General features: G+C 39.2%; 1 protein-coding gene across 1 annotated transcript; it reads left to right on the top strand.

Annotated features, from left to right (window-relative positions):
- The first annotated feature begins 2,043 nt into the window (after positions 1 to 2,043).
- LOC144630684 (uncharacterized) lies at positions 2,044 to 15,595 on the top strand. The gene is made up of 8 exons (XM_078489057.1): positions 2,044 to 2,485; positions 2,750 to 2,806; positions 5,628 to 6,005; positions 6,590 to 6,832; positions 7,243 to 7,527; positions 9,144 to 9,824; positions 11,845 to 12,244; positions 13,331 to 15,595. Exons 1-7 carry the CDS (start codon positions 2,218 to 2,220, stop codon positions 12,222 to 12,224), a joined length of 2,292 nt encoding a protein of 763 aa, XP_078345183.1. The 5' UTR covers positions 2,044 to 2,217; the 3' UTR covers positions 12,225 to 12,244; positions 13,331 to 15,595.
- Positions 15,596 to 15,633: the final 38 nt, after the last annotated feature.

The raw sequence follows: 15,633 nt of genomic DNA, 5'->3' as shown, positions 1-15,633 counted from the left end.
AGTAATTCTCCCTGGAATTAATGTCCAAACATACAGTACATGTACATGCACGGCTAATGTCGTGGGGGAAATGAGCACTGCTCACTCAGGAATTGCCAAAAAAGGACGCACAGAATTTGAATAATTTATTCGGTCTCAGACCTCCTACCTTCAGCAGACTTTTTTAAGGCGGAGGTTCATGTGAAAGCCGTTTTTACACCGTTTAATCAGGGTCAGTCAGGGTTTTTAGGTATATGGTATACAGGGGCATTTTAAACTGGGTATAATGTATTTTTACCAAAAATTGGGCCTTTTATGGGTATAAAGTATACTGTGTCATTCCAAATTTTGGTATTTTGCATAATTTTGAGGGGTAATTTTGGGTATACTGGGTACATGCTTTTCAGGTATACTGGTATACCACTTACCCCCCTGGCTGACCCTATTTAATGTTGGTTTAATGCGCCGAATATCTCGTTGGCGTTTCAAGCAATCCAAAAACTCTCTGCTCATTTCACAAATCTATGTTCTGAGGTGTTTTGAGAATTTTTTGGTAAACTTTGAGGATTTTTGGGAGGAGAAAGTTTTTCGCAAAAGATTTGTAAAATTTAGAGAAATAAAAAAATATTGAAGATTAGGTGTGATTTTAACATTAGAATTTGAAGTTTATAATTAGTAGAGTGACACCAAAACAGTCCCCAGACAACCTGGAGTGCTCTTGCGTGGGGGTCAACTGTTTGGTGGTGTTCCAAAAACAATTTTCTTTCTATTTTCTATTCTTTAAGGTCATTGCCCTGTTTTGCATTGCGCATCCTTACTGCGCAGAATTTTACGCGTAATTAGCGCGCGCGCGCGAGCACATCAACAAAATGGCGGCTTTTTTCTATGCGGCTTAGTCCGCGAGAGAAGTAAATTGTCATTTTCTCCTAAACGAGCCTGGTGACCTATCAATTTTTTCTCATATTTTGGGTGTAGCGATCAAATTCTTTCTGTAAAATGAAAACAGATCAATTCATGTGTTTGAAAAATAAATTATCGCTAAAAAAGTGTACTTTGCCAGTACTCGCAGAGGAATTATAAAGGAATTATATGGAATATACATGGTCTTCCTGCTCCTAAACGAATCTGGTGACCCCCCTTTTTTATTTCAAAATTTAAGTTCCCTTGAAGTAATAAACCAGTAGGCGAAGTTTGATTAAAAATCTATGTTCAGTTTTATTTCGGGGCAATGACCTTAAACCTCCTAAAATTTCACTCAAATTCACATGTACCCCCACCTTAAAAAAAAAGAAGAAGCCACGAGTCAAGCGGTCCACACTGCCGGAGCTTAACCTGGTTTCCGTAGCATTTAGCAGCTAGGAATATTTCTACTCCCCCCTGAATGGGATGCTAGTCCATTGCAGGGTTCCCCTCAGCATTATGTCGCCGGTACCCATTTATACACCTGGGTGGAGAGAGGCACTATGAGAGTAAAGTGTCTTGCCCAAGAACACAACACAAGTGACCCCGGCCGGGGCTCGAACCCGGAATGCTCGATCCGGAGTCCGGCGCACTAACCATTAGGCCACCGCGCCTCCACCCCCACCCCCACCACCATCTTTTTCTGCGGCCTTTTTTATAACCGGCAAAAGGAACATTTTTGCCAATTTTTAAAAAAATCTGTAGGCAGGATTCGGACCTACGTTATTTTTTCATAAGTTTAAGGTGGCTGTGAATCCCACCTACAGAAGCCCTTGAAACCCTATGACAGACAATAAATGCATTTACAACTGGCCTTTGGTTAAAAAATCATGTATCGGGGGTATTTTTTTTTTTCTCGTCGTAACCAGCGATGATGGTATATTGCGGCGCTCTACCAACTGAGCTGCGTTATACGTTTTTTGCGTTTGCGTGACCTTGCCTAAATGCAATTAGTTGGCCTTCAATGCTCACGTATGGCCGCAATTTGTGTTAGAGGCCTGCAACAAACCTGTCTTAGCTACTCTTTAATGACGAAGGGAAAACGACACGAAATCTATTTAGATAATTTTCCGTTTCAAAATAGATATTAACGATAAGAGTAAACCTCGTTCAGCAAAGGTTAAACACCCTCCTTTATAGGTCGCGTGACGTTTTGTGGGTGCGGGCTGACTTGTTGTCACGCAATGTTTTTCCCTCTTGGCCGTGTCCGCCATGTTGGATTGCAATGCAGAGTTAAACGCTGTTTTCTTGCACTAAGGACGTCTTCCTTCAGCTAAGATGTCAGAAATCGAGTATAATAATCTTCTTTTCGAGATCAGTGAGAAACTTGACGGAAACCAACTGCCAAGATTGGTTTTTATGTGCAGAAATAAGATAGCGAAAGGCAGTGAAGAGAACATTCGAGATGTACTCGCGTTATTTAAACAACTAGAGAAACACAATTCCCTTGGAATTGATCGTTTAGACACTCTGAAAGAGATATTATCAGAGATGAAGAAACGACCGCTGCTTAAGAAGGTGGAGAAGTTTGAGATCAAAAGAAAAGGTATTCCAATTGAATTTGATGTTTTAGTATAACGCTAGGTTACATAAGCTTACATGCAAATTTGTGATGCCGGAAGTCAGTTATTTATAATACACAAAACGATTGAACTAATCTGGTAACTTCAATTTAACTGTTTCCTTACTTGGTCATTCTGTGATCTTTAACTAAGTTTCCGTGCTTGTCCCTTTAGAACCCGTATTTTACGTTACGATGTGTGGTTTTTACCCCCGAGGGATTTATATATTACTACTGCTTTTATTTCAGCCCAATCAGTTGGTATCGTTTCATCGTTGAAGCGGGCGGCAACATCTATAAAAGGAGGTGAGTTAGACAGAAAATAGATTTAAACAAACCACATGCAACCCTGGTGTTTTTGGAGGCAACGTAACAGGCTGCATAAACATGTCAACTGAAATATTATTTTATTTAACCAAATATGATCTTTTATTTTTGGTTATATCCTGGTTGAGTAGGTATCCTGGTTTCCATGCCGTGAAACAACTAGGAGTATTTCTGCTGCCCCCTGGATGGGATGCTAGTACATCACAGGGTTACCCCACAGCAATAGTTTCACTGGTACCCATTTATACACCTGGGGCTAGAGAGGCACCGCTCTTGAGTCCAGTGCACTGTACTCCCACAATCAACCTGTACCTGCATTCCATTTAGTACCATCGGCATAAACCTGACATTGCAGACAGCCTTGAGGGATAGTTTGAATAAATTTTGACTTTGTACTGTAGCAGTTTGAAGTTAATACCGTTGATCAAATGAAATATGATAAATAATCATGGGACCAAACATTTTAAGCATCACCATGACAATTAACTACGGTTGACAATTAGCCTGTCATTACAGCTTAGAAATGAGCTTGGTTGCCCCCTTTTATGACTTAATTAAAAAAAAAAAAATGATTAAATTTTTTTAGATGGCTACTCAACAGTTAAGGAAATACAGCTTTTTATTAGACTTGAAGGCTGCAGGTGCAATGCAATGTTCAGCCGCACAGCACTAACACTAGCTACTCAAACTGTAAATAACAGAATCTTAAAACTGTGTAGTAATTTTAGCACTGAGAAAATAACGCTGTGAATTTCCTTCTGTGAGTCCCAATTACTATGAAAAATGAGACCAAAAACTTTTTTGACCTTGTTGTGATTCAAACCCATTACCTTGGGAGTAAATTGCTGTTGCTCGGTGCGGCCATTTACTGATAAACAAGGCCACTGATGGGATCAAGTCATTGAAGTGGCCAAAAGCTCAAGAACTGAAATCTTGGTACACTTGTAAAGACAATAACAAATGTATACAATATAAAATTCTTTTGAACAAAAATTCATATTACCGTAAACACCTGCAGATAAGCAATTTCCATAGAATTAAGGGAGTGGTAATTATTTATGGGGAGGGTGGCTGCCTGTAAATGAAGGCCAAATATTTTTTTTTTGCATCACTGATGGGGGAGGGGGGATCAAAAAAGTTTGGTTGACAACCACCTCGTCCATTTCTAGTTATGCAAAGGGAAACTTCTCTGTAAATATTCAACTCTGGCTAAAGTATAAACACATGAAAGGTGCAGTGGCCTAATGGTTAGCGCACTCGACTCCGTGTCAAACAGCCCGGGTTCGAGCCCTGCCCGGGGCGGTGCCTGGGCAAGACAAAGGCACTCTCACAGTGCCTTTCTCCACCTAGGTGTATAAAGGGGTACTGGTGAATTTCTCTACTGCTGGGGGAGTAAAAAACTCTGCGATGTCTAGCAATACTCCTAGTTGCTTAATGCTACGGAAACCGGGATAAGTTCCGGCTGTATGGGCCACTTGGCTCAGACACAGACTTTACCTTACCTTTTTTAAAGTATAAACATATTGACAAATGACTGGTCCAATTGCCCCAAAATTAGCTTACTTAACAATGCCCTATCAATGTTAAAATGTTTTCTGTCTGTGTGTGTGTACCTCATGTGGTTCCTCATTCCCTCAAGAACAGTGCAATAATTACCAGGAAAAGGGGGAATGAGCTTTATATAGTGAATGTTAGCTAAGTAATTAAGTTATCACCAGCTACATGTAACCCTTGAACAGTCAGAAAGTGCACACAACTTTGTCCCCCCTTTGCACAAATGCCAATTTGTCCTAAAATAACACAGATACATGTATTTGGAATATTGTATATAGGCCCTCTCCACATCCTATGAGTATAACTAATGTAACTTTGGGCTCCCCTTACCCTAGGAAACACAGTGGCCTAATGGTAACTGCACTGGGGGGGTACTTGAAGTATACATGACGGGGGAGGGGGGGGTCCAACAGAGCTTCATATTGCAAAACCAAAATAATGCACAAGCCTAAAATTTTAGACCCCAAAAAATACCTGGCATCAAAATTTCCAACCCAGACTTAAATACTTCAATACTAATTTATTCAATTAAGCAGAACTTTCTAATGCACGTCGCTGAAAAAAAGTGCAAATGAATATTTTTCTGATCCACTGATTACAATGAAAACCCGAAACGAAAAGTTCGCCCAGATATAAGACTCAAAAAATACGCATATCATTTTTAAGCCCTAAAGAAACAGACAGACCCCCAAAAATACCAAGCATGTAAATTTCTAACTCATAAAAATATACGTCGGCCACTCCCCCCCTGTCATGTATACTTTGAGTACCCCCCTGGGTAACTGGACTGGACTGCGGATTTAGGGGTCTGGGTTTGAGCCCTGACCTGGATCATTTGTGTTGTGTTCTTGGACAAGACACTTTACTCTCATAGTGCCCCCTCTCCACCCAGGTGTAGAAATGTAGAAATAATGCTTGGAGGAAGGTAACCCCTGCGATGGACTAGCATCCCATCCAAGAGGGTAGAAATACTCCCAGTCACTTAATGCTACAGAAATTGGGATAAGCTGCAGTGGTATGGGCCACTTGGCTTGACACAGACTTCAACTTACCTACCTTCCCTTAATATCATGGTGCCTTTGATTCTCTAAACCCCCTCTGGTTTTCCAATCTTTCAGATAATTATTCATTCACCCTTGTACTCAAAAGGGAATTCCCGTTTTACTTTAAGTGCTCAAACGTACCACAGAATTAATTATCAAAGCATTACGTTCAGCAACACTTACCTATTGTCTTGTTTCAACAGCCATTAAGATGGTTTGTAACATACGTACGATCGCTGGAGGTCTTCTGGTGGTTTCCAGTGGAATGGCTCTACGTAGCTGCTCCAGTCTTGACGAATTCGTGGAAGTCTTTAACAAAGTGGTTTTGGTCTCATATACTAAACTGGTTGAGATCAGTGAGGGATCCCTGTGCTTCACTGTGCAAGCAGAGACATCCTCAGCTTTGAAGGAGTTATGGGACATCTACAAAAGTGGAACATTGCAGAGTCGCCTTCAAGAATTCCTTGTCACTGAAGAAGTCAAAGAGCTGGCGAATGGTAAAGACGTTGAGGTGTCTGTGTTTATCGACGAACAGGAGTATAAGGAGGCTTATCTTGGTCTAATGCTTCTTCAAAATCATGGTAAACCCATCCAGCCGAAAAAGTTTGGTTTCCACGTGATTGTCCGCCCCCAAGGCACCCTGCACTGCGCGTGCGCGATCTGAGTCTCATCCCAAATTGTATCGATAGTTGAACAGTAAATTTTGTTTTCGGTCGCTGGTAGCATTTTGCGTAAATTCTTAAACGAGCAATTGATCGATCTTTTGAATTTCTTAAATTGTAAATCGACTGGGTGTTGTGGACGTTTAAGTTTGATTTAAAAAAGGGGTGTATAAAAAGGCGGCAAGATTTGTTGCGCAGTGTTCATGGTGTGAGTTAAATGAAACGCGAGGAATGCAAGCGAGACAGAAACCTCATCCGAAACATCTCCTCTGAAGTTGTCTATATTCCGTGCAATTGGAACAAAATAATATAATCGTAAAATTTATAAGCTGGCGTAGGGGCTTAATATGTATTTTACATTCTTATTTTCCGTGTCAAGTATTCGTGATTCTCAAATTTATTTACAGATTTATCTGTATAGTTAAGGCAGATTAACCTGAGACGGTGGTCATGCAAAATTCAGGAGAAATTCATCATTATTTTTTTCATTGAATTTCTTTCAGTGTCTGATATCAAAGACGAAGAAACACTTGCAGGAAGACGTCGAAGGAACTCCGACTCTTTTCTTTGCTTCAAAACAAATGAAGATGACGTAACTTTGATGAAACTAAAACATGCAGAAAACAAGTTGAATTTTTACAGCCAAAGACTGCAAGCTTTAGAAGAGGAAAACAAGAAGCTAAAAGCCGAGATTGCGGAAGCGAAAAATGCACTGAGGAGATTGGACTGGCAGGAGGAAGTAAATGGTAGGGATTGTAAGAGCTTAACGTTTTATTTATCAGTATGTTTCTAATAATTCTGCACGGAAACAGAAATGTGCATGGCTTGTAACGTGAAAAGCGTTGAAAAACAACGCTACTAAAGCGGCTGCAGTTCAGGAATAATGATGTCCTCTTTAAATTTAAAGCCCACCATCGCTTTTGGAACTAAAAAATTGTACCGTATTAAGGCTCTCCGATCTATCCTTTTGGAATGTTTATTACAGATGATTGAAAACGTATGATCTTCGCGACGAGCCTTTTTTAGGGAGGGGGGGGGGACTTTTATCGCGGTCACAAAAAAGTTAGAGATTAAAACAACTTTAAATGGTTGTCTCTACGAGTGATTCAGTTTGGCTACGATCTTTAACATTGTTGATGCACGTTACCTTTCACAGCTCAAGAAACGGAAAAGCTTGAAAGACCTGGAACAAGCCGTCGAAGACATTCTGATTCAGATTTGTATTACAAAGCAAGAGACGAGGAGATTACAGGGGGTAAGGGAGCCCAGGAAATATCTGTTGGAGATGAAGCGAGATATGTTGATTCCGAGAAATACGCGTTCGTTCAGAGTTACCTACAGAACATCCGTGATGAGACGCAGAGTATGACGACAGAGACGAGTGATAGCGGGATAAGAACACATGGTGCACCATCTGATATTGGAATGGAAGACATCTCTGGTAACTATCAACAAGTTATTTGGACAATATTCGACATTATTATTACACGACTTAAGTAATCTGAGGGCCAGTAACTATAATAAACCAATGAGATACCTTCATTGCAGGTGTCACAGCGCAGATCGCAGATCTCCCCCTTAATTTTTTTTAATTTTGTTTCCATCACGTTCACTAAGTGTTGTCATTTGCAAGCTTTTATTCCAATGTTCCTTCAATTCACAACACAAAATTCGTTTCTAAAAATGAAGACAAACTGAATGCATATTTCGTTATAATTATGCCATCACTTTATTATAGTCAATACAACAACTTCATACACTGGTGATGCAATTTTGCATTCTCGAACAATACTGATATCTATGTGATTCGATCGGAGTCATGACAGGGCTCTAAATTGTTACATAATTCATAAATTACTATAATTAATAAACATGAACTTGAGTAACCCAAACGTAAAGAAAACACAGCGTCTAACATCGCATCCTGTTGGTACTAATTTTGTTTTAGCTCTTACTGGACCGGGTGTTATGTCATATAATCCCGCGCGGATACGTGCATTGTAATGGATTACAAAAGAGAAACAATAAGCTAGTCGCATAAGAAACACTCGAACTTTCTATTGGTTTGTAAAACAACGTTAGGGAATTCTTTTCCAACCAAAACATCCGTCCGGTGGTTCCTCGGTCAGTACAGTGGAACCCCGATATAACGATCTTCGATATAACGATATTCCCGATATAACGATGAATATTCTATATCCCGGCAAAAGTTACAGTAAAATGTATGGGACAGAACCCCGATATAACGATCTTCGATATAACGATATTCCCGATATAACGATGAATATTCTATGTCCCGGCAAAAGTTACAGTAAAATGTATGGGACAGAACCCCGATATAACGATCTTCGATATAACGATATCCCCGATATAACGATGAGAATTTAGCGAACCGAACGTAAAATCTTCCCCGATATAACGATATTAACAGAACACAGTCAAAATTTAAGCAAAACCCTTAATTTAATACAATAAATTTACTGTCATCGAGTAATCTCTAACGTTTTTGACAACAGCTTTGTATGATGATATACAATTTTGATACTGTGTTTTAAGCCTCGTTATCCAGTAAAGAAGTACATCGAAGTACATGTTAGCTTGACCCCGATATAACGATATTTTCGGTTATTTTACGGCCATCTCGTTATATCGGGAGTTTCGATATAACGATACCCCGATATAGTTCTACTGCTCCCTTGACATATCGTTATATCGGGGTTCCACTGTATCCCGTTCTTTTCATCTCTTTTGCTTTCCACTTATATCTATAAAAATATTTTTCAGTTGAGCAATAACTGTCTAATTAACCAAGGTTGCTCGTGTCCGTAATGGGAGAATATTAACCCTTGGTATTTCTATACGGACCCGGGGGGAGCCTCCCTATGGTAGACTATACGGAAAGGCTGCGCCCGAAAGGGGTACCTTTTTCAGGGGTTGTAGGGATTGCAGGAGTTAAAAGAAAGTTAACCTCAAAACCGACTTTTTCTTATTACACAGCTATATTATACATTAACTGACTATTATCTCATTTTTGTTGTTTTTTATTCTTGTTTTCAGATGACCTCTATGCACTTCGCTTAAAGGATCTCAGTATAGAAGTCATCAGGGAACTGTCAATAAGGCTAATGGTTGACAATGTTGCTATAAAACATTTATATCAGTCATTTGGAATCGGAATCAAACAAAAATTCGGTGGGCTCACATTGGTTAATCTTGTCAAATACTTTCCGGACACTCCTGTGAAGCTAATGAAAGAAGTGTTTGAGGCATTACAGTTGTATGACCTCGTGGATTTGCTGGAGAAACCAAGGAAATCGCACCCCGCAAGATCGCTGCGGGCCGCTCTCCCTTTACACGAGATAGAAAAATTGAGGAGAACTGCTGAGCGTCCCACAACGTATCATAGCAATGCTGCTGTTTTGATTATTGATGCTCGTGTCGGGAGTCGTGGCACAAAAGGGATTGATTCTTTTTTTAAAGATCTTAACTCCAAGAGCGAGGTAACTACAATTCAATGCAGAAAATTAGGAGAGCTACTTAACCTGCAAAAGGAGATAAAAGTAATTGACAGGCAAAGAAGGCTTGTTGACGACAAGAAGAAATTTGGTAGGGAGACGCGATCAGAGACGCAAACACTACAGGGTGAGATCCAAAAGATAGAACCGGAGGTATGTAAGGAGATAGATGAGGCCAAGTTGGCTGCGTCATCGGTCATTGACAGTTGGATACACAATCAAGGTTAGTGATAATAAGAAAAAAATATCCTTAATTACCTTTATTAAAGTGTTTTGTACAATTTACTTCAAAACTTGACTAACGCTAATATAGATCTTTTTCGCGGTAGCCATCGGTGTTCCAAACAGTAGAAGTTGTTTGCATAAGAATAATTTTCATTGTTTGGAAACACCAATATGGTCGCCGTGATGTCCTGTAAAACGAGCTTATTCAGTGTACTACACTTAACAGTTGGATTTTTACGTTTTTTATTTAAAGTGTATATGTCAGATTTTTTTTTTTGCCTGATCAAATCTACGTGGTATGCTGATGCGAACATCGAAAAAAGAAATTCGAAATCTCGTTTTTTTCACCGCGTTTTTGACCTAAAACACGCAATATTTTCACTTCCGGTTGGGTCCAAAACCGCGCACAGTGGGGAGCTGGGTCTATTCTGCTTTTGAAGTCATGGCCGGTCTGGATCCAGCTCCCCACTGGGCGCCGTGACGTCAAACAAGTGATACACTCAAGAACCAAACAAACTGAACAGGGAAGATTGCGGCTTGGTTGCCGGAAAACCGAAAAAAAAGCTAAAGGCTTGGAAGTTTATAAATGATCTGAAGTCTAGAGGGATACTAGTGTAATAATAGTTTCTTTAGAAAAGCCCATGGAAACAGCGTGTGAAAATAAAGCTATCATATATCATATCAGCAAATGTACAGGTAAGTAAAATGAAAAGGCGGTATTTAATCTTGACGTATTAGGCTCAAAACGAATTTAGAAGTAGCGCACGTGTTGTTGTGTTTTTAGCGATTTTAAATCTATGCCGTCGCAGCTTTAAAATTCCATGTTTGGTTTGTTTGGTTATTGAGTGTATCACTGAGCGCATTCTTGTTTGACGTCACGGCGCACCGTGGGGAGCTGGGTCTAGATCGGCCGTGACGTCAAAAGCAGAATAGACCCAGCTCCCCAATGTGCGCGGTTTTGGACCCAACCGGAAGTGAAATTTCACCATTTCAGAGCGCGAAAACGCGGTGAAAAAAAGAGATTTCGGTATTTCTTTTTTCGATGTTCCCATCAGCATTCCACGTACATTCGATCAGGCAAATAAAAAAAACCGTTTGATATACACTTTAACAACTATACTGTACGCTCCAGATTTCTATGGGCGGATAGTCAACAAGGCACAGCCGAGTTGACCATCGCTCATATAAAACGAGGGTGAGTAGTCTTATTGTTTTAGTAGAAATTCTAAAGGATTGCAGTCCAAAACCTCAAATGTTATGTACTTTTAAGTCAAAAATAATGAAAAATTGTCCCTTTACAGAACAACGCACGCGCGATCACGTTCTATCAGCGAGTTTATTTATTTGTTTTTTTTTTTGTTTGTTTGTTTATTTATTAATTTATCCATGAAATCCATGAATGGTGGTTGAACACATAGCTTTAAGCTCTTTTAGTTTAATAACTTTCTAAATAAAATAAAGGTTAGTTGTTTTCGTTGACGTTTTCATTTTCCATCATTATTTTTATATCGGCTTAACAGTTCTAGGTAATTTCGGAAAACTTTATTGTGAGATGAAGAGAACTTTAGCTCACCGAGAACGGTCTTGCTTTAGAACGGAGGCCTACATATAACTCGTTTCACTTGTTATATTTGCATTCTACTGATTGGAGTTGGATAACAAGGCGTTATATTGTCGTCTGTCTAAGCAAAACGTTATGTTAATAGCGATACTTGACGTAACCGGCAGATCCTTTGGCACCGAGCCGGCAATTTCTCATAACAGCGTTACACGGCATGGTAGTGCTATCCGCGAGTTTTATGACATGTGTTTAAGATGTACATGCTTCCCTTGTAATTTATCCTGCGAAGAAAGCTAAAAAAAGTAGAAAGATTGGTCTCCGTGCTTGCATTTCAATATATCTAGTTAGTGGTCGTAAAGAGAACACAAAATTTCTCTGAATAAGTTTTCACATTCCTTGTCGCCACATTATACATCCTAAAACTGACGTTCTGTCTTTTATGACGCTTCTATTTTAGGAAACCTTTCATTATTTGCTGTTTTTGTATTCTCGGACCTTGTGTCGTGGCCTGACTTGTCTTACACCGTAAAGAGAATGTGGACAACGTTATCGAAAGATGTATTGGATAAGCTGGTGACCGGAATACCAGACAAAGTTAAGTTTGTTGTTCAGCAGGAATCCAGTCTCATGTGGACACAAAACAAACTGCCAGAAACTCTAATGGTAATTTCCCGGACCGACTTGACTTTGATGCTGGAGATTCTTAACAAGCGCTGGCGTACGCTAGACCTGATATCAATGATGGAAGAGTTAAACAGGTCTGGTCGGGTCAAAAGGAAAGATATAAGAATAACAGACAGTTTATCGTCTCTTCCAAGATTTAAGAAAGAGGATTAAATTCCACTGACTCATTCAACGTAAGTTATCTTGGCAATTTAACACTGCACAATTGTTAGCGATGTTACATGTAGAACTTAATTTTACAAACAAGATAGCGAGATAACATTTGCAGGATGGCGACAGACCAACTTTTCAGTTAGGATCTTGAGTTGGATCTCGAGCTGGATTTCGAGTTGGCTTTTTATGGTGGATTTTGAGTTGGCTTTTTATGGTGGATTTTGAGTTGGATTTCGAGTTGGATTTTCGTGTTGAATTTTTTACTGACCGAGAAAACTTTTTAATTATATATTCTGTAAGCATAAAACATATACATGATACATAGTGTCGCCCTAAACAACAAATTAAAGCTAGCCGCAAGCAAACCGCATTGGAACTAACTGCAAGCACAATGGAGTGGATCGAGCTAACCGCAAGAAAACCCGAAACTTCGTCAAAAAACCCAACTGGAAAATCCAACACGAAAATCCAACTCGGTAAATAGGCAACCTCAGTGATGGCTTAGATTGTGAAAAGACTGGATAGGTTTTCAGATTTTGCAGTTGAATGGCATAGAACATGATAGAACACGAATAATGAAAAGGTACGGTTTGTTAAATTAGAAACCGTTACTGTCTGTCTGGCTGACAGATGGCAAACTGCCAGTAACGTAAAAACTGTATCGCTGATCACTGCTCACCGGCTAATCTATAATCACTGCTAAAGATCCCATCCTTTGATGCAAAAGTTATCATCTATCCATGTATTTTCATCCTGCGTACATTGAACACCGCCTGAGGTACATTTTTAATAGATGAAGAGTGTACTCTAATTGAACACACTGGCTAAAATATCTAAATTGCTTAAGCTATCAAATTATTTCATATCGAGGGCGCGAAAACACATTCGGGCAATGGAAAGATTACTGGACCAATCAATGGACACGTCGAACAGTCGTTCTTTTTTTTTTGTTTTAGAACGGCAAACGGCTGCATTTTCCCTGAGCATACAGCATATAAAAGTGGGCCGTGTTTCGCAAGGACTCGAGCGCTTATAACCGTCAATGTATGCTCCTATAATGTTTTTAATGGATTTTAATTTCCTTTGATATTATCTTGTTTTTTCAGCTAAACATGGATTTAGTGGTTGATCCAAAAGTCCCGGCTAAAGAACAACTCTGGTTCATGTATGGTTCGTTTTCCTTTCATAAAGTACTTTCCATGCCGCGGGCTCAGAAATGGTTTGAAACTGTTAGTTCAAAGGAAGGACAAAATTTTTTGAAAGAAATGTACCTTAATTAGTTAATTTAGCTCCCTCTTTCTAATTAGCGCTTCCGCATGAGTGCCGTTTTGTTTAATAAGCGTCTCCTTCCAATAATTGTCCCCATTGCGAAAGTGACATTCAGGACATTAACGTAAAAAAAAAAAAAATGATTAGACGAGTGAGTTGTGTTATCTTCTTTCTCATCCAAACAATAAGCGCCATGCGTTGAGCTACCAAAAGTAAACAAGAAGCTACAAACAGCTTTTACTCGAGACATCTTAAACGCAGAGAACGTTTCGTGTACTTTTGCAAGTTTGGCGATGGTTATGTAACCTCAGGCGACCTTCAGTTTGCTTGTCGAAATATAATGTTACCAGATGATCTGTAAACAAATACTGCATGACGGCGCTGGACCGGGTCACGTACTTGGAATCGAGCCTATCTTTAGGAGGACCATCGCGAAAAAATGATTCCGAATTCTTAATTCGGAGCTTATATGCCCGAGTAATTAGCGCCCTGGGCTCATAAATCGAATTGTTATGGTATATGACCAAACACCGTAGTTTGCGTGGTAAAACGCACTAGGTAGATATTTTTATAGTTTTTAGAACCAAGGCACTCTGCTCTGTCAGTAAAGTATTTTTATTATGATTTTGACGAAAATAACCTTTTTAGCAATGGAGTGATAAATTTAAATCAAATTTTAGATTTTGTTATACTTCATGCATTGTGTCATATAGGTCCAACCCTCGTCCAACCTTGTTCCCAGGGTCCTCTTTTTCTCGTCCAAGAGAAGGGAAGGAGAGGACTCTAAGAACGAATTTGAAATAGGTCAAGGGATTTAAAAGTTTCACTTATGCATTTTGTGTTAAATTGCGAGCCTAGGTTTTCCCCTCCCGAGTTTTTACACGTTAACAAGAAGCTTAGAAGCTTCCTTTTTTCCTTTAAGCACTTCCTTTTCTTCCGGCTCTGTTTTGAAGCGGAACTGCGTACCGTACAGTCAGAGAAAAAATTGATCCTCGGCCTCTTTTATAAGATCGTCTGTCCGCTCGATACGTATTTCCAACTAAGAACTAGAGCTGATATTATCCCTGTACGGTCCTAGCGCTTGGTTAATAAGATATTTCATATTAAAACGTATGTTTGCAATGACCAACCATCTTTCATTAGTAAAGATCAGCATATTCACGTGATGTAGCAATGATGTAATCTATATTGACTGAAGGTTATCACCTAGAAGAGTATAAGCACAGCTGGGGACTTTTAAATCACGCGGGGAGCCAATCAGAATTTACTTGCTAAAATGGATCAGTTAATCGTACGCGCGACCATCGGGCGAGTGTCAGGGAAAACCTCAAAATGTCTCGCCGGCACTAGCTGTCATGGATGTTAAAAAAAAAATCGCGATTCTGATTGGTCAGGTGGGACCCCTTATAATTCCCAGCTTTATCACAAGGTCGTAAGTAGAAAATTACACGCTTTTAGGTGATATGCTACTGATACTGATCAACGAAGTCCATTTATTGTGACGATTCTCGGATTCGCCGGTACAATACAATACAATACAATACAATAGTCGTTTAATGTGTCATATACACTTAGCAATAAGGTGTGACATTGCAGAAATGTCACACCAGCTAGTTTACAGGTATTCCACCTAAATTAGTAAAGAAATAAAAATAAAAATAATGATAATAAGTAAATAAATAAATAAAACTATATAAGTCAGGATGATGAGATAAAATCTATAGTAATTATTATATATACAATATGCTGTACAATAAATGAGTCGATACTACTAAAATTAGGTTAAAAGGCCCGAAAGGTCAATTTTCATTATACTATACTACACCAAGACCATCGACTTTACATTATAAATACATGTCTATTAATATTGGTAGTTAGGTGTCAGGCGGAACGAAAGTTCTGTTGTTATTTTGTTTTTTTGCTACCTTTTGCTTTTTGATTGTAATATACATTAGTTGTATATACATAGTTAGTTGTGTAATTGTAATATACCGTACATTAGTGACGAATCCATTAAAATATTGAAAATTCAGCTGCACACAAAATTTGACTCCTCCCAGTCCTCCTCTCACCTAAAGTTAACAAACAATCAGGAAACTGATAAAACGAAACTCAGCGCAACTCAATGTTGTCTGAATTT

Source organism: Oculina patagonica, chromosome 11, assembly GCF_052425735.1.
Source record: "Oculina patagonica isolate OP01 chromosome 11, crgOcupat, whole genome shotgun sequence".
Classification (NCBI taxonomy): Eukaryota; Metazoa; Cnidaria; class Anthozoa; order Scleractinia; family Oculinidae; genus Oculina; species Oculina patagonica.
This window is presented reverse-complemented; position numbering and strand designations above follow the sequence as displayed.

Coding starts and splice junctions, on each gene's coding strand:
- LOC144630684 (XM_078489057.1), top strand. CDS start 2,218: ATGTCAGAAATCGAGTATAATAATCTTCTTTTCGAGATCAGTGAGAAA. Junction 6,006..6,589: donor AATGCTTCTTCAAAATCATG/GTAAACCCATCC, acceptor AATTTCTTTCAG/TGTCTGATATCAAAGACGAA. Junction 7,528..9,143: donor TGGAATGGAAGACATCTCTG/GTAACTATCAAC, acceptor TCTTGTTTTCAG/ATGACCTCTATGCACTTCGC.